Source organism: Brachyistius frenatus, unplaced genomic scaffold (genome assembly GCF_029030835.1).
Source record: "Brachyistius frenatus isolate BFR_SWC_R1_liver_20210118 unplaced genomic scaffold, ASM2903083v1 Contig_209, whole genome shotgun sequence".
Taxonomy (NCBI): Eukaryota; Metazoa; Chordata; class Actinopteri; family Embiotocidae; genus Brachyistius; species Brachyistius frenatus.
The window spans coordinates 327,638-354,227 of NW_027210808.1; the positions used below are offsets into that span (position 1 = coordinate 327,638).

A 26,590-nucleotide genomic window follows, 5' to 3' on the forward strand; every position below is an offset into this window, starting at 1 on the left:
AAGGAGACTTCGCAATACTGCAGGTCTAAATTCAACTTCAAGTGAAGGAAGTCCATCGTATGGGATTTAAAAGTCCCCAGAGGCTAATGTGACACATTACATAAACTAATCATTCCCTTTTCCAGTTATGGTCGAACATAACTTGTGCTCCTTACGGGGGAATGCAGCCCATTTTCATTAAAAACATACATGCCATGCTCAGTTATTAATAGAGGTAGACTTATTGCAGGAGGTGCAGCGGTGCAAACAAAATAAAGTTTGGCTCCAGTTGAGTTGAACTTTTTTACGTGGTAAAGAAGGGAGGGATTGAATAAATCGTACAATATTACATTATGACGACAATAACCGTTGACAGTTATCAGTTTCTAATACTGCATGTATGTGCTATTTCTTAAGTGATGTCATTCTAATCTTTAGAATGACATTTTAATGCCACTAAATATTGTGTAATTACAGTTTACAAAGACTGTTTTTCTTGCAGTATGTAAGATCTTATAAAATATAATCGAAATGATAATGTGTCAATAAAATCTCCACTGAAACAGAAACCTTTGACAGACTGTATGGCAGCTCTATTGTAGAACTAACCAGATTGATTAAATTGTAGAGAAACTATGAAGCTTTATTGTAAAACGAAGTTTGGATCAGGGGAAACACGTAAAACAAATTACAGGAATGATATGAATATATATTACCTGTCATTCAAAATCCACGAGAAATTTGCCTTTTAAGGGCAAAAACAAATACATTTTCCGAGTTTGAAAGTGTGACACTTAAGGAAAAAAGCTACTTTGGCAAGCTGCACTGCACCCAGTGACGCGATAGATCCAAGTGGGAATAGAAAACATTACTTATTCACTCAGCAGGAGAAGAAACACTTTAGTGGTAGAGGTAGAACAGAGAGGGTCCTAATGACTAAGATAAGACAGAAGAGATGGGAAACAGGCCGAGAATCAGTGTAGGAGGCTGGCAGCAGTGAAAACGCTGCGATGTGGGCTAGCACTTGTCCAGAGGTAACTCATCCTCCCACCACCTCCCTCTCTCGGTCCAAAATACTCTGCTGCTGACCTACTTCCCTTTCCACTGAGCTCCCATTTCTCTGCCAAGGATCCATTTGGTAGCCACAACAGAAAGTGACATTACCCGTGTGAAGAAGTGTGGAGGCTGAACAGGAGCAGCCACCGCTCACAGCGGCCCGTTGAACTCGGATATTTTACGGATGTGCTGATGTCTGTGCATTAATACAGTCGCCCTACATCTCCGCTCAGTGAGAGGAGGAGATGATGATCTTCATGTATTAGTGATTCTATTTTGTGTTCACTGATGTCTCATCCATATTGACAGATTGGGGTCCCAAAATTTCATGTCTTCAGGCTCAGTCACACACAAAGACAACATTTTGCATTTAAATCAATTCATTGCTGCGATCAGGATTTTCTAGAAGCCAGCAGTAGTTTAGGAGCTGTTATTATTTATAGAAACTCCCCTATCAGACCGTAATTGTTTAGAGGAATGGGGTGTCATCAGTTATGAGAAGTCAATCGTACAAATACATCATTACTAACTAAATATCCACTAAGCAAGGGAGCTAAACATGCTTCTAAGAGTTAGTAACCATCTGGCAAGGCAGCATTCAGTGACCCTTTAGTGAATAGAAATGCCAGGGGGAAGAGCTAAATGGCACATTACAGACAAAACAGGAAAAAGCTAAGGAAGCTATTGTAAGTGATTAGTGCTTGCATCTTCTCGCTACTAGCATGTTACAAGAGTTCACAGAATACCCATCATATGTCATACTTTTCAAGCACCACTGATTTCACAAAGAGTGAACCGGTATTTATATTTTCAGTTCATGATGAATAAAGTAAGAAACTAAACTACACACAAGGCTGAAAAGTATGAATATCTACATCCCTCCAGTAACATTTGGAAAGTCTGGAGGATTTGTAGGATTTGATCTCATTCATGTACATGAGGTGCCAACAAGTTGTTGTCCACCTGTTCACCTGTCTACCTGTCTACCTGTCTACCTGTCCACCTGTGTACCTGTCCAACTCTCCATCTGTCCACCTGTCTACCTGTCCATCTGTCTAATTGTCCATCTGTCCATCTGTCCACCTGTCTGGTAAACTGAGCCACTAGTTTTGCAAAATGATTTATTTCTAATTTTTAAAAAGGAATCTGAATTGAAGATGGATCCAATGTCTCCTGGTTCCCGACACTGATGTAGCAGCCACCCTCCAACCCATAGCAACCACTGCCTTATTTATAGTAATGAAGGCACAGAAGAGCGCTAACACAGTTCAAACCTAAATGTGGGCCTAGAAATAGAAGACATTCACACGAGACAAAGAGACATAGATCGAGAGAGCGAAGGGAAGGAGGGCAATTTTCCGAGCAGCAACACAATAAATGGTCAGGAAATTCCTGAGTGCATTACGCTGAGTGGTGAGTCATCTCATTTACAGTACAACCCTGCAAATCAAAGCAGGCATCAGCACCAACAGCTGTAGTTCAAACCATTCTTTACCTTATCTAGAGCCTCCCGCTCCAGAAGGTCCTGCACCGCCAGTAACTTGATGCTGCAACGAGAGAAATCAGGAGTTTTACATTCACATATTCACATTGTGACAAGTGACATCCACAAACACCAAATACATAAAGTGGTACGTCAACGGTTGGTATGAAAGCTGGGAATATAATGATCGTTATATAATGGTTTTGAAATTAGGCTGTTGCTGTTCCAGTGGCAGGATCATTACAGGATACTTTCCTCTTTTACCTAAAAGCTACTTTAAACCATCCTTATTATAGGACCTGTCTGAGGGGAAGAAGAGTGACTGCAATCAGCAAACAAAACCATGTCTCCTTGAAAGGTGTTTGTTCTTGTTTTACTTGTTTTTTTCAACGGACTAAAGAGGCTTGTAAAAGTTAGCCATGTAGAGGTGCAAGATGTGTTTGTTAACATTAACCAGCATGAGCTCATACCAGACTGGTCCGTCACAATTATGTTTTCCTTTGTCCTCTGTCTACCATTACCACCATCATTCTGCTCAATCTGTGGTCCATTTTCCTGTAAAACAGCAGAGTAACCATTTCTTCCCATTTTGAATGACTCATTACAAGATTAAAGACTGTTTAAAAACCCCAGCTAGTTTAAAATATCACTATAACCGTATTCTTCCCAAATTGTTTCTTGGGGTACCAACAAATCTGTTAAGCCAGTTTTAGAATAATCTTTATAGAAAAAGGAATAATTTATCTTTCTTTGCTTTACTCTATAACAGACCACCACGGGCTGCAGGTATACACGAGGAAACTGCTTTTCATGTAATTACTTCTCAGGAGGAATAAAGCGTTTGTCACTGAGCTTTTAAATGTACCAACAAATTCATCCATGACTGTATTTGTACAATATTAAAATTCATAAACTTGGAGGAAAAAATGTGTGAGTACCACCTACGCTGTTTGATCTAGGACAGGAAGAGCTGAGACACGACAGATGAATGCTCAGCGTCAACGATGGACACCAAAAACATCAAACGTATTCTAGCGGTATCCAACCATGCAGAGTTGGAGTTAGTTTTATTTTGCTTTAAGATATCAGTCTCTGTCTGTGTCCACCCAAATACAACAATGTTCATCTGTGGTGCTCACAGCAATAAACATTTCTGTTAAAAAAAAGCACTATTCTGTAGGAACTGCCTCCTGCTTCTCTGAATAAACCTCTGATAAACCTCTCACTGTGACGATTCAAGGGATTCAAGAAATAGTGTGTTGTAATTCCAGTCAACTGGCCCTTTGAGGAAACAACACTAGGGTGCTTTTAAATCACACCCTAGTGAGGGAACTCACAGTAAGTGTTAAAGGAAACAAGATGGAAGTGTTGCATTTTGATAAGATGTTGTATTAATACTGTATGTTTAACACAAACACTAATGATACAATATGCCAAAAGCAGGACTTCATTCTATTATCATGCACACAATAATGATATACTGCACTGCCTGGGACAAAAAGTCAAATGGTGTTGACACAACACACCAAAATGGCACAACCCAAACTGGCTTCTCCAGTTAATAAACAGCATGTTTCCTCAGGTCAGACTCACAGTTATTTAAATACTGGCAGTGAGCTGAGAAAACTCTGACTCAGGCACTTTGGACTGCTGTCCTGAATTCAACATGCCAACACATTATTGCATTGTGAAGGAGGCACCTTACAGCTCAATAAAAAAAGTATCTGTTTACTTTTAAAATTATTTTTGAGACTAACAGTCAGGATAATAAAAAGCAATAGAATTCAGAGAGGCACCGGCACTTTCACCTCTGCCTTCATTCGGCTCTGAAGAGGAGCTGCTTTGCAATCCAGTATCAGGAAAGGAGAAGAGCATTCACCAGAATTTCATTTGGATTTACGTCTTTTATACACAGCCTCCGCACATGAAGAAAATCTTATTTAGCAGCAGGAAGGAAATCAAATAGTTTTCTAAAATCCTGCTAGTTGACACCCATAATCTTTCAGAGCTTAATCTGAGCTGCTTATTATATCAGAGAGAGACATTGCTGCTGAATTGAGTTACACACACCATATTTCTAACACACACACACACACACACACACACACACACACACACACACACACACACACACACACACACACACACACACACACACACACACACACACACACACACACACACACACAGCTCAGTCTGTGATACCCTACGTGAAATGGATTCTCTGTGGTGCAACACGATGAAATGAAGTTGGTGGCAATGCTTTGACCTCGTTCACTTCTAACCTACTAATCCTAAATCAGCCAAACAGAAAATCACATTGCATAACAGTCTTTGGTATTAGTGAAGTGTTACTGCTGCAGCTGGGCATTATAGCAGCTCTATTACTCCTCCAGGCTGACTCCTATTCACGTATATTCACGTTCCACAGAGGCTCGGAGACCTGCACCAGCTTCATGCGTAGTGTAAACATAGAGAACATTAGGAGTTACAACATGTGAAGTCGACGTGGGCAAATTCAGCCACGACACGACCTCTGTATATACTTGTGGAATGGCCGCCATGTTGTTTTAGTTACGCAGCATTAAGGTCAGACAGGCAAGATGGCAGAGACCTCTGTCATCAGCACCATGTCATTTGATGTTTGACCAACACACACCAGACACACATGCCGACAGCAGAGGGCACTATGCAGGATCTCGCATCTGACATTACTGGATAATAGAGAACGTTCCCTAAAATGTATGAGGACATTATGGTTCCATTAAGCTACATGGTTATGTTGGCACCAATGGAAAGCAGCTGGGGGATCTTGGTGATCAACTGGCATTAGGTCCACATTAATGTGATGATTTAGTCATCAACAATTTCATTGTGTAAGTATTGTGTGAGAGTATGAATAGTCGTCTGTATAATATCTTTGCAGTATTGATATCGAGGTATTTGGTCAAAAATGTTGTCATATTTGATTTTGTCCATATCACCTAGCTCAAGGTGACCTTACGTTAATGTTCTTCGGTCTTTATTCAGGCATGTCAAAGCATTAGAGAATGAGCGAGGGCATGTGCACAAGACTTGGCATCTGAGACGGTTGATTGGACAGTCAGGACGTTATGTCATGTATGCGACGCTTACGGGTTTCTGAAGCTGTCTGGTTATCTCGTTCTCAGTAGGAAGAGCGCAGCTCTTTGATCTCACACCAATTTTCAGGACATTTTTACATCATATTTTCACTTTGTTGTTTTCCCCCCCCAAAAAATAAAAAAAATTGTAGAAACACTATTTGTAGTGTGATTGGAAGACAAACGGGATGTAAAAATATTGTGTAGTTGTCATGGTGACTATATAAATCCTACATTGCTCCATGTCGAAAGTGATATAAAATGTGCCTTTGTCCAACCACATGACCAAACAGTATCACGCACGCCAGCTTTCAGTTTCTCCAGGGAGAAGGGTTAATGTTACAACAGTGGTATTGTGCCATTTGATGTGAGTCAGATGAGGACCTTCGCACGCACCGAGTGCATCTGTAGAAAGAACAAGCAGCAGAGAGGTTTCGAACAAAATATTTTCACTTACATATACAGTTTCTCTTTGCAGTCAAAGCTGCTGCTTCTGAATAATCTCTGGGATGAAGTTGAACTTTTTGAAGCATTAGCTCCTCAGCTGTTGTGATTGGTAAGCACACCGTACGACGTTCTACGTCCATCGACGTGTGTAACTATGTGACTGCACTCATCCAGGCTTGGTCCATGTTGAAAGTGATGCAACAATGTTACTGCTGCAGTGTTATTACTGGTGTGACTTTACGGGAAAGTGAACAGGTGCTTAAGGGCTTTGGAAACAGCATTGTGTCCTAAAATATCAACATGTGTCACCTTACGACCATGTCACAGAAGAAGGATATAGGCAGGTATGTGTGGCTCTTTCTATCTACTGATAACAATTCTCATTACAGTTTCATTGGTAGGTTTCCCAGAAACAGCTGACCCCTCGGGTAACAACTCTATTATTAAAGATGTATTACTAAAGGATGTTGACAGAACCCACGAAGCATCTCAGCATCTCATTGATGGAATCAGGCTTTGGAAGCTGATTTACTACAGCCACGTTTTGGGCTCTTTCTGGTTATGTGAATCTTATTTCTTGGCCTGGACACTTCCTCAATAACTGTTACAGGAATTAGAATCAAGTAAAGCAGCTGTTGACACATATTCAGCAGATCACAGGTAGTGGAGAAAGATAGAAGAGGCTTGGGTGAAAGTGGATCGAGATGTGTGGAAAGCTGCACAGCATTATTCCGGTGTTTCTGATTTGGTGGATTTAATGCTGCAGTCACGCAAAAATGGGAAAATCCAGCAAAACAACTTTAAAAGCAACAACTCTGAAGAAGACATAACTTTCAATTTGTCATAGATGTCACTTGCTCTTACTCAACACGTGCTGTGTAAACTACTTTTGATTTAATGTTTTCCAGAAACTCACTCACACTTTAGATTGTATTAAAAGACTAAAGTCTGCCAGTATGGCAGCAACAAAGTTCTTTTTTGTTTTGTTTTTACAGTGTATGTGTTCATCCCATATTAAATGACAAGAGGGTAGGAAGGATCCAAAATGTATAGGTAATGCTGTCCTGAAAACTTGGAGGGTTCATCTTTTAAGGCGGCATGCTTGAAGTGAGTAAAATGAAATTCTGAGACCAGATGAGGTAATATGTTATGCAGTAGCATTTACATTATTTGAGATTTTTGCTGCATGTAACAACAAATCAAACTGATTAACAGGACAGCAGATAAAGTCAGTTGTAAACAACAATGAATGGCAAAAAGTTGTCTTCAAGTTTTATGAGCAGTATATAAATCAGGCCATTTTGGCAAGTTTAAATAATTAGATTTAAGGTTTATTGGGAAATTTCTGAGCACAAGCTGCACTATTGGAACATCTTTTTATTGACTAGACTCATAGACTACAAGTAGATGTAGCTTCTAGGTATGAAAAATGAGGCCAATGCAGAAGTGCCTTAGCCTGCAATAGCACCGAGGACCTCTGGACCTCTAGGCTTCAAAAAGGCTGCGGCTCCATAGACTCCCATTCAACTTCCCTTATGAAATACAGCGTCAGTAAATTTTTTCCACGTCAGTTTGGCATCGTTTGCTAAAGTCACTCCTTCTTTTTAGTTTTCTCACCGTCCATCTGAAAATAATTAGATATCAGGCCCAAATCTCCCCGATGATTTTTATATTTGGCTCTTTTGCTAATTGCTAGAAATAGGCCTACATCAACACTCCAGAAGAGCCTTCACAGTATGTGAACATGACCTGTTACTGACTCCCATATGAAGAAAAAAAAAACACGCTCAGTCTGTTGCTTTTTTACAGCCGAAGGCCTGGGACACACTGCCTGAGTGGCATGTCGGTGGCACATCCTGGTTTTCATTCCGGTTACAGCAGCTACACAACCTGCTTGAGATGCTCATGTGATGTCTCAATGCCGTGCGTCATCTAGAGAGTAAGCACGCATCTCGCAGCAAAAAAGGACCGGGAAAAGATTTGTGATCCCGGGAGTATTATACGATCATAGCAGTAACCCAGTGTAGACTTTATGACGGAAATATTTGAGCAGGTGAAGGGCAGAGGTTTTGTGGTGCAATCCCTCTCTCTCTGTCTGTTAGTGTGCTAATCTGAACGTGGGTACACACAAATCACAACCCTGCTTTTTGGTTACAACTCTTCACTTGTTGGACCTGAAACATTTCTATTACTGATGGCCATTATCCAGGGAGAAGTCAATGGAGAAGGATTGGACTGGCAGTAACAGCACCGCAGCAGACAATACACACACAGCGAGTCAGCCGTCACGCACACACCATGGAGGCCGCGTCCTTTTTGCATAGCATGAGGACAATACAATTTGCAACTTTGCAGATTTGTGTTTCATTTCAGCATCTAACACTGGTCAAAGAAGTAACTCGGGATGGGATGTCAGAAGGTGGCGATAATTCACCTAAAAGCTGTCTGCTGGCCACTTTTAAACAACTTAAGGAGAAGAAGAACACATTGCTACCGGGTGCCAACAGAACGAACATAAAAAGACGACATCAAAAAGTGTGTAGAACTCCTTCAAAACATAAATGAAGATGAGGTGCAGTGCAAACTCAGCTGGTGAAACTAGCATATAAATTCACCACCGTGAAGCACCAAGCAAACGGCCCATCCAATGATCAATATTTAATAGCCAGACGAAGTGAGTTTAATGTTGGACGAGCGGCACGAAGATTAAAGCAAAGACATGCTTCTCATCTGTCCAACACGAGGGTTTTATAATTGGATAGCATTTGCTGAGCCCGAGTTTACGGCGCCAGACTGAGCGCCAGTCAGTCTGTCCTTCTCTTTAGGTGTGTGTGTGTGTGTGTGTGTGTGTGTGTGTGTGTGTGTGTGTGTGTGTGTGTGTGTGTGTGTGTGTGTGTGTGTGTGTGTGTGTGTGTGTGTGTGTGTGTGTGTGTGTGTGTGTGTAGGCAGGCATTGGACCGGGAGGTTGTGGCAGTAAATCATCGATTAATAGTTGAATAGTTCAGAGCGATTTTCGATTAGTATTTTTGCTTGAAAGGCCAATCCCTAATTCAGAGGACATCATCCAATGTATCCTGAGACAGAGGAGAAAAGGTGAAACTGTCACACCTACAGATATTTTTAACATAACAACAGTACTGCCACTCTATTCACAAATGCACCACCAGTATGAATAATCCCCATTCCAGTTTTCCCACAAATCCATCCGTGCCTCCGGCTCAGCCATCCTGCCGCAACCGGGACGGCCGAGCAGCCTCACATTATGTAACGCAGCGTTGGTGAGATCACAAGCAGTAACTTCGTCGCCTTCTGTTTTCAGAACAAACAGGCCTGCAGTCACACAGACAATACCCCCTTCCTCTCCGTCACTCTGAGACGCTGCTCCACTCCTGCTGGTTAAGATCCTGATCCTCCCACTTCCACTGGCACGGACTCAAAGCCAGCCCACCCTGAGCTGACCTGAGGTTCAGCTGTGTTATCAGGACACAGTGCTGAGTCAGTGATAGAGCTAGTGCTTTGACTGCACTTTAAAGCCCTGAGAGGTCAGCAGAATCAGCTGTGTGTACAGGAGATAATCCTCACACAAATACGACTTGAGAAGAAATGAGGCACAAACACATAAGTGTAAAAATACAAACAATGCTTGCATAGAGATTCTGTGGCAGCGAGTCGAATCGTTCAGTCTCGCTGTGACAACAGAAACCGTCAATGATGTCAAACAGCTCTCTAAATCTGCTCCTGCTGTGTGGACACAAACAGAGCAGCATGAAGCAAAACAAGATGTCTGCTGGAGCGTTTGTCAGATTAAGGCAAATCTGAGGGCAGACGATGTTACATAACCGCAAGTGGCACGCGGCAGCGACAGAGACGACCTTGAACATAAATAACACCTCTGAGGATTTTCCAGATCTGAATGAGAACGAGGGTGAACGCCACAGTTCAGCACAGCACACTCAAAGAGCACACGGTGTGATGGAGAGCCGACAGGGAAGATGAATCCAGTACTGTACATATCACTCCTCCAGAGAGGATTCACGGTTTTAACTTCCACTCACGGTTATTGTTCCTCTCTATCTTGTAGTTCCTCTGGTGCGTCACAATGTGCCAAAATGACAGGATTTCAGTAACTAACAAACACAACAATGAACATACATAAATTACTCGGGCTGCCCCCATGTAGTGAACTAAGCGTTGGTCAATGAGAAATGTCTTTGTCAACCACGTTTTTATTAGCCGTTTAGTAGCAGAAAGAGAAAACACTTGAAGTTGTGCTTTGGCAGAGACTTTATAAATAACTTACAGGAACGTGTGTTACTGAGCCTTCCCCGTTAGCAGCACATAGCTGCAGTCACTGTGAAGTGTGTGCTGACAGCCACAATTAAGTTTCTGTAATCAGCCATAAAGCATCCAGATACGTTTCAGTATAACAGCTTTCCAAATGTTGAGCACGGTTTTCCCTGATTCAGGAGAGGAAAGATAGGACCACTTCATGTAACTTTACAACACAATCTCTGCCTCCTCATCACCGCAGAGTTGTTCTGGACAGTAAAGGTTAGTTACCACACACACACACACACACACACACACACACACACACACACACACACACACACACACACACACACACACACACACACACACACACACACACACACACACACACACACCGGAGGTCGCAGGTCTTTATATGCCCGAACTGTCAATAATCTGTTCGTAGTTTAAAGAGATAAAAAAGGCAGGTACACTACTGACCACAGTAAGTCAGTGTGAGATGCTGTTCAGTGTTAAAATGCTGCTTCAGGAGACAAACAATCCCGATCCAGCTTTGTTTAGCAGAAGAAAGCGGGCTGAGAGCACTTTACTGGCCTGTGTGAGGCCTGGTTGGCAGAGCCTGCTGGGCAATGCCACTAATTCACTGTCCACCCACAATCAAATGCTGTGCCAGTGGAAATTTCCACATGAGCACCCGACACCCCTGTGAGCCCAGCGCAGAGCACCCCATCCTCATGACCTCAGCGCCCTGCAGGCCAGACGCTCTCTGGATTCCCTCCGTGAATCTCAGTCATGTCTAGGTCACTAGCATCACAGAAAATGTCAATGCGCATCACGTTTCGTGTTTTCCTGATAGTCTTGTCTGTCTGTGAGAGGATTAAAGGCGAGTGTGCTGCTGCTCCCAAACACTGCGCCTGCCTATCTCATAATCCAGAGCTTCTGGTCAGAGCACAGATGTTGGTGCATCGTTCAGCTGCACAGACACTGGACCTGTGTACACTGAAGTAAACAGGAAATCTGCAACGCCACTCTGTACATACAAGCATAGATGTGCACTGTCTGTCATCTGATAAACAAATAATATCACAGGTAATGAACACCAGCTATTACCACAAGCACAAGTTAAACTGAAAATCCGTTTAAATCTCGTGTGTTTGCAGGACAGGGTTAGCCGAGCTTAGCAACAGAGGAAACACATCTACCAATAAAACTTATGTAGCACTTGTCACTATTTCTTTCTTCATCACACCTTTTAAGTATATGAAAGAATGGTTAATAAACATTACACAAAGAAATTAAGATTTGTGGAAAGAAAAAAAAAATATATATATATATATATATCATTGGCAGTGCACGTTTTACCCAGTTGAAGCCGAAGGTTGCTGGAGTCGATAAGGACAATTGGCAAAACAGCAAATTTGTGTTGTTCAAAATTGTGTTTCTACTGATAGAACAGTGATACAACTGATTTATACAAATACATCTCAAATAAAACTGTTGAATTGGCTATAAAGGTCCTGGGACTCCAACAGCCAGATTTACTCGCTCAAATTAGTCCAACATCTGCACCACAATAAGCTCTTTATCACGAGTCCTCTGTCATGTGTCAAAGTGTAGCTTTAACATCTCATTGTTTAAGATTTGAATGGACTTCATTTGTTGTAATTCTGTGTTTTATCAAACACCTTCTACTTTTGTTTTCCGATGTGTCAAGTAACTATCACACAGAAAATGTTGGGCAAAGTGGGCTTTGAATATTTTCCTTGTTTATAATAGATTAACCGTGCAATGTATAAAATAGAAAAACAACATATCAACATATTCCTATTGCTTTTTTTTGTCTGACCAACAGTCCAAAACTCAAGAGGTTGAGTTTATTATAATGTACCGGTAAATGGAAATATCACCTTTGAGAAAGTAGCACTGGTGAGTGATTGAAACATCTCTATCTATTAACTAGTTGATTAATCAAATTATAATTTCAGCTCTAGAGCACCGATTCGTTTCTTGGTATCTGAGGAAATAATAGAAATGTACACTTGGGTGGGCCCAACAACTTGTTCTTGCCGGGGGAACCAGGAGATTAATCACTGATAGAAAACACTAAACACTGCATAATACAGTCTGAATGCTGTATCAACAAAAACATGCCATTTGATTTGAGTTAAATAACAGAATAAAATAGACTTTTCAAAAAGAGAACTGCAAGATCTAAGAAATCAGAAGTGTGTTTCCGATAAATGAGCCTGTATTAATAGAATACATTGCGACTGTCTCTGGTGGTATTAGAAGCATTCGCTTCTCTGTAAAGTGATGGTAAGCTGAACAAATAGCAGAAACAGATCTGATTAGATGATAATATGATGAACCAAGACCAGGACCATCACCAACAACTCATTATCATATGATTACCTTTACTGGCTGTAGTGTAAACACAGCAGGCTGTGCTATCATTTGTTTGCCATCTCTGCTAACAGCATGACGAAATGGTGCTGATATGAGATGTGACGGGCTGGAGAAGAAGAGCATTTGAAAGGTTTTCTTCATCTGGATTTTTTTTTGACCTGACTTTGAGTCAGTATAACTGCAGATGAGGTTCAGTGCTCCATGAATCAGAGAGCCTATAAAGTGTCAAAATTATAATCTGTCAATTACTCAAAAATAACCCAAACAAAAGCAACTGTAACCTGGTATTAGACCGTTTTGTCTTTCGATAAGAAAAAAGGAAAGTTAAAACAACTCAAGGTCAGTTCTGGTCATAAAAGTGACACTGATATTCCAGCTACATGATCTGAATGCAAAACTCAATTCTCCTTGACTCATGTCAAAACTTGCAATAATTAAAAATAAAAAAAATAAAAAGTCATTAGGCTGAGCAGCAGGAGCTTCCTCACGCTTTCCAAATCATTTCAAACACTTGTCTCTAAGTCTGGAAATGCAAAAGTTAGCCTTATTTCAGTTTTGGTAGCAAACTTTTGTCAAACTAGCAACTGAAGCTGGGCGAATTCGAATCCAATGTCTCACTAAAGTTCCCCATTTTACACGTATCTTACTTGTTTAATGTGTGCACAATAAAACATTTTGTGGTCCTACTTGCCATCATGTATTCAGTTTTTATGAAGTAGCAGTTTCCCAATCCCAAAGCACTGTCATGAAAAAGTTTAAGTCATTATATGAGTCTACAAGCGACACATATGACATCCAGAGGATCCCGGAGGATCAGCTCATCCGTCGTTAGTCGTGACGTAATTCTTTCCAGCAACGTTTTCCAGCTCCTCCTGGAGGATCCACGATGTTTCCAGAACAGAAGAAATATTGAATTCCTCATAAACGTTCTGGATCTACAGTCGTCTCCCACCAGTGGAACAGCCCTAAAGAAAAACCTCCAACAGAAGGCACCCAGGAGGCATCCGAATCAGACCCTTCAAGAATCCCCACCTGAATGTGGTGAAGGCGTTTGTGTGTCTGTGATCCTGGGAGCTTTGGAATTAAGGCCAATTAAGACATTTTCTGTGAAAACAGAATTGAATCATTTCCATGTCCAGCCGATGTGAAGAAAGTATAATTTGGCACAACGCTCGGGGGAGTTGTGTGATGAAACTATTTGTGATTTTTCTAGCTGTACTACAAGACAAATTAGATGCAGGAGAATGTTTCAAAAACTGAGTGTCCACCGTCACAAGGAAAGAGACACATACTGACAAAGAACAAACAAACAAAAATAAAAAAGCTGAACATTTGTTCATGCTGTCTCAGAAAGAGGATTTGACAGCAGCAGCGGGCAAATTTGTTCTGAGTCCAGTGAGTCTCAGTCGGCTTGGATCTACAGGCCGGGGAGGCTGTGGCGGCTCAGCGCAGTGTGCTCTGTATCCTTCAGTAAGTGGGAGTTCATTGAACTCTAGTAGCTTGTGCTTGGAGGGAAGCCAGGAAGTGTGTAAACTCAGCCTGAGTCTTGTGATTGCTGACACAGTGGAGCCCGAGCATGATGCAAACACATCATATCTCCTCCGCAGCATCCTCCTCCTGCCGACTGTTCCAACATAACAATGATCCCACAGTAACACCATCAGGACGGTCCGCTGTTGCATTGGGAACACAGGAAGTGCGAGGCATGAGGAAAGGAAGTGGTGGAAATTTATAATAGGGCTGGTGGGTTGGACTGAAAATGGAAGGGAGGCAGCTACGGAGAAAGATGGCGCCAAAGCTAATCAGACAGCACTTATCAAAACACACAGGACGTTTGACGCTGTGCCTCAGGCTGTTTGCTCTGGGCGCGGCGGACTGTTACGGATGATCCATTCGCTGCACCCATTTCCTACCTATTGGATGATATAAAGGCGAACCCTCTACAACTTTATGATGTTGTAACAGCAGGAGCTGCTTCCAAAGAGGATCGTTGTGAGCATAATGACAAACACGACATTCGAATGCATAACCTGCGGAAATATCTGCCGGCTTTGTTCATTCATTTTACCCCAAAAATAAAACCTACGAAAGTGGAAGTTCGCAAAATGGAGACAGAGTCAATCACATTCTCCTCAACACAAAGAAAGCATCAGAGAAGAGGCTGTCTGAAAGGTGATACCGCTATCATCGTCTGTGTAAGGAATTTTGTTGAGAATAAAACGATGTCACCGAGACAGTCGAAGGACCAGAGTTCTTGGAGAGATCAGGGATGCAGCGCGATGCAGGCAGCAGTTAATGAACTAAGACCAACAAATACCTCAGTGCGACATCAACTGCAGGTGTCAGTATGCTTCCAACTAGATTGCCACTTGTGTCTAAAGATCAAAGTGTGGTCTGTTGTGATGTCACCGAGGAGACGGTTGAATGTGGAGGACAGCACACTTCCAACTGTCTCTATCAGATACTGCAAAAAGTGACCGATGTAAAAACACTCTTAATAATAATAATAATAATAATAATAAGTCTTACAAAGATGAGGGTTAATTTGATTTGCTGTAGAACTTAGATCATTCAAAATAAATTGGCAAATATCTGGATGATCAATTAATCCTTCCAGTCATTTTTTCAATTCACTGTTTCCACTTTTTCAAATGGTGGTTTCCCTGTGTTGTCATACATGATGGTGAATAGAAGATCTTGGTCTGTTGGTCAAACAAATGAGGACATTTAAATACGTGAATCATTCGTTGCAGCCCTACTTTACTTAGTTGATAACCAATAGTATTTTTCTTGTGAATAAAGTTAAGGACAAAAATAAAGAAAGAACGCAGCAAATTGGTAAAAAAAAAAAAAAAAAAGGGTGGTTTAAAAAGTTACTGCTAGCAGCTACTGAAGCATCTTTCTTTTACAGATTGAATCATCTCAATCAAATGAGGGACATCTGTTAGGAGACAACTGAATGTAGCTGCACAAGGCTCCACAGTACCCAGAGGACTGAGGATAAAAAAAAGAGCAGAAGTCAAATCTTAATGTATTTTCTTGCACAGGTGCCTGACTGAAATGATATGCAACATCTCATGAGGACAAAAACAATAACTGGCTTGTTCTGGGTGGATATCCACATATTCATATTATATTTCAGCACTGCTTTGTACAGACAGAAAGGAATCAAAATGCCTTCAGTCCAGTTTTTGTTTCAGACAAAGTAATCCCTACAATTGGCAGCGTCTCTGACAGATGTAACAGATTCTATGAAGGAGGACAATACATCTCCATATATTAGCTGTGACTTCCTGCTGTGCCACTGCAGGCCTGAGCTAATAGACTTTTTACACAAAGTGATCTGTGCAGGTTATCGTCACACAAATACATGCAGAATCCCATTTAATTAATCTCATTGTTCACTAACTGAGCATCCTGTCACTGAGATGCTGCTCTTTGAGTTCATCAGGTCAAATTAACCTGAATTCACTGTGACCTGTTCTCCTTCTGTCGGCTGCAATGTTGCACTCAGAGCAAAAACAACAACAACCAGTAACCTTAACTAGTCAAATCGAGGTGCTCATTCTGCTCTTCAGATACATTTCATATCGTTGTGGATTGTTGACTTCTGGTAGAGTTTATAATGTTCTCTTACATTTACGAAGGTAAACACACATTGTACAGTCTACTGATGCACTTTTCTAAAGATAGTTTCACTTGAAAATACCACTTCTTGGATTAAGGTTATGGATTGTTTACATTAAAAACAATATGTATTGGTTCTAGGCCCCACTAGAGGCACGGTGGTGCAGTGGTTAGCACTGTCACCTCACAGCAAAAAGGTTCTGGGTTCAAATCCGGTCCTGGGCCTTTCTGTGTGGAGTTTGCATGTTCTCCCTGTGCTTGCGTGGGTTCTCTCCGGGTTCTCCGGCTTCCTCCCATCATCCAAAAACATGCACCTCAGGTTAGTTGGCGCTGCGGTCGTGGCAGCCTGCTGCAGCATCTCCCCCTCGGGATGCTGCTGTAGCGAAAGAATTTCCCCTAGGGGATTAATAGAGTACAATAAAATAAAAATAAATAAAAATATGAAGCCCCAGTAACAAACTGTGGACCCCCTTTCTTTTTTTATATTTAAACTTTTTCTATCAAAGAAACTATATTATGTTTAAGTTTAAGTATTTATAGTGTGGACCATGTACAGAATACATGAATCTCAGAAAGAGATGATCTGTACCAGATTTAGCAAAAATCTGATTTCCATCTGCAGTCTCTGCTCTGTACTGAGCAGATACACATTTACATTCTTCACATGTTGATTTACTTTTTCTTCTAGTAACTTTAATTCATGTTGATGGCTGTTTAGTACATTTGCAAAAAAATGATTTGAGAACTCATGGCCTGATGATACATTTAGAATTTTTTTGTTTAATACGTTAGTCACATCTTTTTTTTCTCGTCTTTGTTAATAAACTAAGAATAATTAGGTTTTTATGCTAAACAGTGGCTTTCCAAGACTTTGAGTACCTGATTTTTGCCCTCCAACACCTCTAAACTAAACCATCTGGGACTATCACCGTGATACATCCCTTTTATGTTCTGTTCATTACTATCCACCTAAACACTGTCCCACTTCAGGTGTCATGAAGAAGTAGAGGCGGCCATGAGCTGTGAAAGCTGTACTCACTCATTCTCCAGCAGGGTCATGCACACCACCTCTTTGACTCCCGGGTTGTTGGCCTTATCGCAGGTGCAGCCCTGCAGGCTCCAGGTGGCCACGCGGACCACGGGCTTCCCGTCCCGCAACCCAAGCGGGGGCTCCACGTTCGGCCTCATAGAGATGATCTGGCTCGGTCCTCCCGGTGGGAGGTCCAGGTCGTCGCTCCTGAGACTAAATGAGGTCGGGCTCGGGTGAGATTTGGTGGTGCAGGTTATCCCTCCGTTGGTGTTGGTGGAGGGCGCCCTGGAGCGCTCCACGAACACCTGGAAGCGGATTTTGTCCAGCAGGGAGCTGTTGATGTGGTTCACCCTCACCAGGTCCTCGATGCTTTTGAACGGGCCGTGCTCTGCCCGGTAGGCAACGATGTTTTTGGCTATCTTCTCCGTGATGCCGCGGATGCTCATGAGCTGCGCCGGTGTGGCGGTGTTGATGTTCATCCCGGTGCAGGACTGGTGATCCAGGTCTTTGCGTAGCGAGGAGGGAGAGTGCTGCGATGAACTGGTCCTGCTGGAGACGCATATTTCCAGTTTGATCACCTCCAGTTTGGTGGCCCCGATCCCGCTCACCAGAGCCAGGTCCTCCACCTTTTTATATCCGCCGATACAGTCCCGGTACTCCACAATATTCTGCGCAACAGTGCGGTTGACTCCCGGTAGAGTCATGAGTTCCTCCTCGGTGGCTGTGTTGATGTTCAGCCGCTCCTGGTTGACCAGGATGTGGCCGAAGTTGCACGCAGCGCTGAATTTTCGCTTGCCGCAGCTGAAATCTGTGGGGTCCTTTGGGATGGAGCGATGACAGCCCAGACTCCCACCCATGGCTCCAGCGGGTCACCGGGGGGCTCGGATCACTTTATCGTAGGGGGCAGACAGAGGGCCGACAAAGAGGGAGAGCAGGCTGAAACACAAACATGGAAAACAGAGAAGTTGAAAGTCACACAGGTTTAAACATCCCAGCGAGCAATCATCACTGTCTTCTTTTTAATAAGACGATATTGAGCATACGAACCATCCAGCAGCTGTCCTCGGGCCGGGCTACATGCTGCTCCCACCGGCACGACGTGTCACTGCTCTCCGTGCAGCTGGATCCTGTGTGTGTGTGTCCTGAGTGGGAGATAAGACCTCGATCTACACACTCCACAGTAAACTTTGCCCTCCGGCGCTGCGCTGTGATCGGCCACAGATCGGCCTCCGCACACTCATCTGACGGGGAGACGCCTGCGCTCACATCAATACAAACCATTGCTCACAACTTGCGTCAAGTCACACAAGTCCATACCGGAAACCTTCGTTTCAGTCGTCAAAGTAAAAGTAGGAAGTGCCGGTGACTCACGCGAGCCAATAAAAATCAACAAATAATTAGCATATTTATGCAAAACATCCATAATATAATAATATCCAAAAAGCACACGAGAAATGAAAAAATATGTAATGCATTGTAGGCTATATAAATAATAAACGTGTGGATAAATGATTTAAAAAAAAAAAAAAAAAAAAGTTTAAAATATAAAACTGTAGCCAATCTTGTATCTTGTATGTTCTTTCAAACTATTCGTCCTCCCTGGCCAAAATGTGTGTTGTTGTTCTCCAATAAGTGCCCCTTGTGTTCAGATGGACTGCAGAGTCCTGTCCTGAGAAGTTGGCTTTCCTGTGTTGTGCCCTGCACTTGTGAAATGTTTTGTTTCCTTAATGTACAAGTCTGAAGAGTCCTTGCTGCGAACTGTGGACCTACATTGCTCTGCTTATGCCTGGATGTTTTGTCTTTTGGGGGGTGGATGAGTCTTACTGAAGTGTGCAGGTGTTGGTTGGTTTTCAGACAATCCTGGAACGTAAGAAAGGACTGTTTCGTTTGGTGTCTGTTTCCATGCTGTCTGTTTTGTTCCTTTTCTTGGGTTTAGTGAATGCCCAGTTTGGACAACCACATGTTTTGAGGGCCTCAGTAATGTGTTCTTCCTTCTTCTGCTTTCCCTCTGTGCTAGTGGGTATGTTTTAAGCGCAATGGTGGAGGGCACCAGTTTGTGCTTCAGTGGGTGGTGTGAGTAAAAGAATACATGTTGACCTGTGTATGTGTGTTTTCTGTAAACTTCAAGGCCAGACTGTTTAATTGTATCCCAAAAGTAATATTCTCTATTTATTAGGAATTGTTTTATTATTTTTGTAAAACTCAAATGTATCTATTTTCTATTTAAACCATGTCGATTTAAAAAAAATAATTAAAATTTGATTTACATTTGGTTTCACCACATTTGATTTTTCCATAACAGGCAACCAGCATTGGTTTTGATCAATGCTACAAAATATGATATGACATATCTATAATGTGATTAAAGTATGTGTTTTCTGCACTTCTTTTCTTTGTTGCGAGTCCACAGTTGAAGATAACTACAGTAAATAATTTCGAAACCCGTCTTTTATTTTGAAACCAGAATCGTTCTTTCTAGTTTAATGCTTCCTCCGTCTGCAGCAGTAGGGGGCGTGGCTTCAAGTATCAACCAAATGTTTTCTGTCAATGAGGAAAAAGAACGGATTTTTTTTTATAGTGTATCAACATGTTTTATTATTGGTTAAATTATCACCCTTCATTGATACAGATTTTTCCAATGCAGCATCAAACCTCATTACTACTGTAAAGCAAATCATCAAATTTTAAATATATAAAGGGAGACTGACGGTCAAATTGTAGCATACAGTTTCTTTAGACATAAATCTATTATCCATGACTTAAAAAATCATGACTTTGGTGGTGGTTTGGCCCCTATCTTAATACTCTGCTCTAACTTCTCTGTTCATTTGAACACATTCACATATTCAACAGCAGCTTTATGTTGGCTCTTCTAGATTTGGACTCTCAGCTTTACTCTGTTTATTGTTTTTTATTTTTATTTTTTATCCTTTCATTAGTTTAAAGTCATTGTTTCTCTCAAATATATTTAAACAGTCTGTTTATTTGTCATGTCATCTATCACACAGTAAAAGTGTGCACACACCAAGAGGTTTGTTGTATGTGTAACATACCTGGTGAAATAAAAAGATCCCGACTATGACCTGTTGTCTGTTTTGGAGTTATATGTAAGATATTCTTGCATTTAAGGTATTTGAACGAAGTGAAAAAAATAAAATATGTATGTGTACAAATGAAAATCTGAAATAAGCGTGCATCGGATACATCAGCCTCGAACTGGACCAGGATGCTGCACGTGGTCAAAGTATTTCATGTTTGACTGTGGCCTCCATTAATGCAAGGATGTAATTAGCACTCTGGTCTTCCTGTCTGATCCTGTCTGGTTGGATTAGCGTTGCATTATAATTTTAGATTAGACACTTGCTTTGGTTTCATTCTTTATCAACAAAGCCTGTAATCATCAATTGATTTGTTTTCTCCCTCTCAAATATAATAGAGTTGAAAAAGAACTAATGAAAAGATTGGAAGGTTAATTTTCTGATTACAAGTCTGATTGCTTTAAATTCATACGTTCCAAATGGAAATAATGAACTCAATGAAACTGTTACATATGAAGCCACTCTGATTCTGATGAATATGTGTACCATTGTTGACTTCAATGCTGAGACAACATTATTTCATGTTGATGTATCTAAATGTAACAGCTATTATAAACAAGCCACACCAGCATATCAAATAAGTGTGATTCAGAGGCCAGTTGATGGAGGGGTTCCTCAGGAGAACATTCCTCATGTTGTCAGAGATCAGAGGGTTTAAAAAGGGTTTGACTGAGTCCTAAATGATTCATGGGGGTCATTGTGAGATCATGAGGGTCCTTATGAAGATTACAGTGGTTCTTGACGTGCACGTGGAGGTTCTTATGAGCATGACAATGGACCTGAAGTCTGGGTTTGTATTTTTGTCTTTGGTTTCAAAGAACTTTTGGATTGTGGGCCCAAGATTGTTCTTGTGACCCCACGGTGAGGATTCCAGAGGGACTGAAAGGGTTCCAGGGCCAGACCCTCACCGGACCCTCACCGGACCCTGACCGGACCCTGACCGGACCCTGACCCCCTCATCAGACCCTGACCGGACCCTGACCCCCTCACTGGATCCTGACCAGACCCTGACCCCCTCATCAGACCCTGACCGGACCCTGACCCCCTCACCGGATCCTGACCGGACCCTGACCCCCTCATCAGACCCTCACTGGATCCTGACCGGACCCTGACCCCCTCATCAGACCCTGACCGGACCCTGACCCCCTCACCGGATCCTGACCGGACCCTGACCCCCTCATCAGACCCTCACTGGATCCTGACCGGACCCTGACCCCCTCATCAGACCCTGACCGGACCCTGACCCCCTCATCAGACCCTCACCAGATCCTGACCAGACCCTGACTGCCTCATCAGACCCTCACCGGACCCTCAACGGACCCTCATCAGACCCTCATCAAAACCTCATCAGACCTTCATCAAAACATCACCGGAGCCTCACTGGACCCTCATCAAAACTCATCGGACCCTCACCGGACCCTCTTCAAAACATCACCGGACCCTCTTCAAAACATCACCGGACCCTCATCAAAACCTCACCGGCCCTTTACTGGACCCTCATCAGGCCCTCATCACTGAGGTCTATGAGGTCACAGGTCTATGGGTTCTCTACAGGTTCCAGTGAGAGGTTTTATGAAGTCCCTATGAGGGTTCCCTATGAGGGTTCCATGGATTCATGAGGGCTCCAAAAGGACTCTGGGGTTTTCATGAAGGGTCGATCACTTGAGCCCCTCTTAGAGCATCCTGAGGCTCTCAAGGCTTTCCAAGCAACCTAGAGAGGATTTCATGATGTGTTAACAGAGGTTCTTGTGTGGGTTAAGACATGTCTAAACCTAAATGAGGGATATAGTAAATCATTAAAATGTTGTAGTACATTAGTGCTGAATACATTAGTTCTTTGGATTTTTTCCAGAGGGTTTGGGAAGCTCTGGGCCCACAAGAGGATTCCAAGAGTTTTTGAAAGGGGTCCAGAGACTGTTCTGTGGTTCCAGAGTTCCTTAAATAAGTTCCGTGAGTCCTTTTTGAGGACTTTGAGAAGTTGCTGGGAGGATTCTAGACGTTCTTTACATACATTTGGTGGTTTCTCAGAAGAATACAGGAGTCCTAGAGGTGGTTCCTGGGATCTTCCAGGCATTCTTTGGGCCACCAGCAGTTTTGCCTGATATATGAATTGAGGCTAATTAGTTGAATTAAAGGTTTCATGGTCAGCACTGTGTCCTACTCAGACAGTTATGTAATGACAAATGCAAAGTATGTCACAGGGCACCTTGTTTAGTCCTTCAAATGGGTGTAATGTTTAATTAGGAACCAGTGACATGGATCTTTTTACTGGCGGAGACAGTTGGTGCAAACAGTCAGCTGTGTAACAGGATTCTTTGGTAGTCGGAGGATAATCCACTGTTAACATCACAGATCTATTCACAGGCAGGATGCCCCATGGCATCCAGTACATACTGGACATTGCCACCTCTGCCTGACCTCATCTCTTATGCAACATGGATTAAGCAGAAGATCTTAAGCACAGATATGATCCACGGTAAAACTCAAAGAAAGGCTTAAAAAACTGGAGGCTAAACATGCCTAAAATGGTCAAACGGAAAAGAAGAATGATTCTGAATCTTCCACATCAGTTAAGAGCATTTAGATTTCACAGTGATATAAATCCAAAGAAGCTGAGTGCCGTTTAGGATTCCTGTTCTCTGATGGTATCTTCTACTGTCTGTTGTCTAACATTACTAATGCTGTGGGTCCTTTCAGTCGCTCATCTTGGCCCCACTAGACATGTGCAAAGGTGGGAGAGGATCTGATAGTGACCAGTCACTAAACAAGTTTCCTCTTGCTGTGTTTGTTTTGTCCTCTGTGAATGCTGTTGCACAAATAAAGAGGAGACTGATGACTGGGTCGTGAATAACTTTTGGAAACCTCCCTGTTGAATAAATTGTGGCTTCAGATCATAAAAGCTCGACAATCCAACACTTTGATGAAGAGAAAACTTACTGTGGATATTCTTGGTCCAGTCACAAAGTTATGAGGGATTTTTCCTCTGGTGCTACAATGTAAAAAAAAATAAATAAATAAAATAAAAAACATATATATATATAATACCCAGGAAGCACTCTACAATGACATTAGCAAAACATAATCATGTTCCCCAGAGGATGAATGCTTCCATTTTTGGACACTTGATGAGAGTTTCTTTTTTCTTAGCCTGTTTAACTAGTTATTAGCTTATTAGATTATTGGCTCTGAGATATGAGCTGAAACAGCAGCATGCCAATATGTTTAAAAAATGAATTTATTGTCTCATTATTATTGAATTTGGAAGAGTTTAAATCCTGAATAAAGGTATTAAATAAATAAGAATATGTGAATGTTAGAGGATGAAAATGATCAAAATAAGTTTTTAGAAACAATGTAAATGTAAATATGTCAACTATTAGCAGATTCACTTTAAAAGCAATGAAAGTCTTAAAAATCTGAAGAAATAGTTGCAGTTTAATCGTCTCCCGATTCTATAGCTTTCAATTTAATACCAGAATAACGTGTTCTTTTGGTGAGTGTATAAAAAACATCATGAGAATGAGTGTTGTTGGTGTCAGTGGCACATTTCTATATAGTCTAATCATTCTGCTCCGGGTAGGACTTCACCCAGAAACACAATTAACCCAACATAAAGTCCCAGTTTCATCTAATGAAGGGTAGAGTTGGGCAGCGATAGTGTAGGTACAATGCAAATAGAGGATCAGGGAAGTAGAGCAAGCTATTACAGATACCAGGACAGACTGACCCATGTAATGCTGGCAGGGCCTGCCTCTTTTTAGGGCCCTACACAGAAGTAGATGAGTGACCACTTCCTGTCTGGTCATGTGGGCTGAAACACCAGGTCTGAGTGTACACCTTTGTTATTGGCTCAGAGTGTCTTTCTTCCCTTGGTTGACCTGAGGGGAAGGCCGGCCAATCAATAAGGACAGAGCAGCTGTCAGACTGGTAAGGTTGTGACGTGATGCTACAGGACAGCAGAGAGAGACAGAGAGACAGAGACAGAGAGACAGAGACAGAGAGAGAGAGACAGAGAGAGACAGAGACAGAGAGACAGAGACAGAGAGACAGAGACAGAGAGAGAGAGAGAGAGAGAGAAAGAGCGCATGTGTGTGTAAGTGTGTGCGAGTGTGTGTGTGTGTGTGTGTGTGTGAGTGTGTGTGTGTGTGTGTGTGTGTGTGTGTGTGTGTGTGTGTGTGTGTGTGTGTGAGTGTGTGTTTTAAAGTGCACACAGCAGCTTAGAGTTGAAAGGGTCCAGCTTTTGTTCAAACAAACCACAGGGAAAGACGCATTTAAGGTTAAATCAATAAATGGTTTCAACATTTTTTTTCTTAAAAATTAAAAGTCTGCCATCTCCATCTGATGTGGACATGACACATAAATGTATTGAACATGAAGTTGTAGATCAATATCTTTGCTGTCTCTGGGAAGATGTGATTTAAATGCAATACTTTGATTGACTAACTTCCTAAATGATCTTACATTCATCTCCAGTTGCAGTGTTTTCTGAAATCAGTGAACCTGGGCCAAAGCTGTTACCTAGCAACACTATTCTTGTGAATAAGGTTTCAGCAGGAAGTGCTCCAGAAAGATCTAAATGTAGTCTGGTTTTTCTATGCTGACAAGAACAACAATCTGTGCAAAGACCCGTTCATCCTCCAGTCCTGCTGTAGCCTTTTGGCTGGCGAACAAAAGATGAGTAGATATGACCGTGTGTTCAGTGACGAGGACGTGACGAGGACGTGAAGAGGACGTTCTATCTCAGCATAAAGACAGATACCAGAGAAAGGTGTGACGACCAAGGTCAAGCAAAGAATCCCCTCCAACCCTTTCCAGAGAACTTTTTCTTTGGATACTTTTAGGATCACCTGAAAACCCTCTGGCCCTGAGATCCTAAAATTAATCTCTTAAACACCTTTAGGACTCCGAGAACTAAGTTCCCAGTGACCTCCAAACTTAAAGAACATTGAGAAGAACCTCTAAAGCCCACGAACAAAGACCCAGAAGAACTAACTTAAGAAGCCTCATAGTGACCACTGCACCCTCCAAGAACTCAAGAAGCTGCCGGAGGAACTTCCTGTTATAGATATATACTGTACTGTATATACTATGCATTTTATATTTTTACTGCTATTTACTGCTATTTTATTGCTTTTTATTATTCTATTATTATCTTATTGCTCCCTGTATGCTGCTGTCGCAAAAAAATGTCCCCTCGGGGATTAATAAAGTAACTACCTAACCTAACCTAACCTAACCTAACCTAACCTAACCTTAGTCTCTGTGACCCAACGACTCCCGAAGAAAACCTCCTGAATACTGTTGGAACCCCGTTAAGAACCGATGACTGTCTCAGAGTCCGGCTTGAAACGAACTAACCACCAACCCCAAGGTATTAAAACTGAGATGAATCCAACTGTTATAAACCTTTTGCTTACTTTCCACCAAGACCTTCAGCGTCATCAGACCAAGCTGCACTGCGTTCTTGATACAGCCTCTAATCTGCTCTGCTCAGGCAGAATGACAATGTGCAGGAGGGTAAAAAGGAAAATCCTTTCAGTGGGTCAAAGTTTATGACAACACAAGCTGATGGCGAGTCCTTTGCTCAGCAAAACTAGAAATGTATCCTGACAAAAACAGCTGGGTCATGGTTAAAGTTCAGAGAGAATATGATAAGGCTGATTAAAGGCTTGGAAAGCTGAACCTGTCGGCAGGAGGCAGTTGGTGCTGCCACCTGCAGGCCACAATTCAAACTTCACAATTCATTTAAAATCCCAGTTATGCCTCAAAGTTGAGTTACTCTTGAATGTCTACATGCTCTTTTGAACCTTTTTGCTGATGCACTTCCTGTTTGTTTTTGTTTAAGACATTTTGAAGGATCTCAAGTGCTAGTTATTTTTTTATTGCTCCCGTGCTTTGTCATATTGTTAAAAAGTTTATTGACACCCTGGTCCAAATACCTTTGGTCTTGGGTTACAGCAAACTAACTGAATATCAAATGTAAGTAAATAAAATTAAAAACAATATGCGCTATGCGTTACTATACTTATGCTATACAATTATGTAAAAATTATACAATATGTGCCCCACC

The 26,590-nt window shown here is 41.9% G+C and overlaps 1 protein-coding gene across 1 annotated transcript in view; it reads right to left on the reverse strand.

Moving 5' to 3' along the window:
- Nucleotides 1–18,695, reverse strand: part of eepd1 (endonuclease/exonuclease/phosphatase family domain containing 1) — a 28,581-nt gene extending 9,886 nt beyond the window's left edge. Inside the window, exons 1-3 of the mRNA XM_069719178.1 lie at nt 18,470–18,695; nt 17,432–18,358; nt 2,531–2,582 (exon numbers count right to left, since the gene is read on the reverse strand). Coding sequence (XP_069575279.1) covers nt 2,531–2,582; nt 17,432–18,279 — 900 coding nt within the window. The 5' untranslated portion in view covers nt 18,280–18,358; nt 18,470–18,695. The remainder of the gene's footprint in view (nt 1–2,530; nt 2,583–17,431; nt 18,359–18,469) is intronic.
- Nucleotides 18,696–26,590: the final 7,895 nt, after the last annotated feature.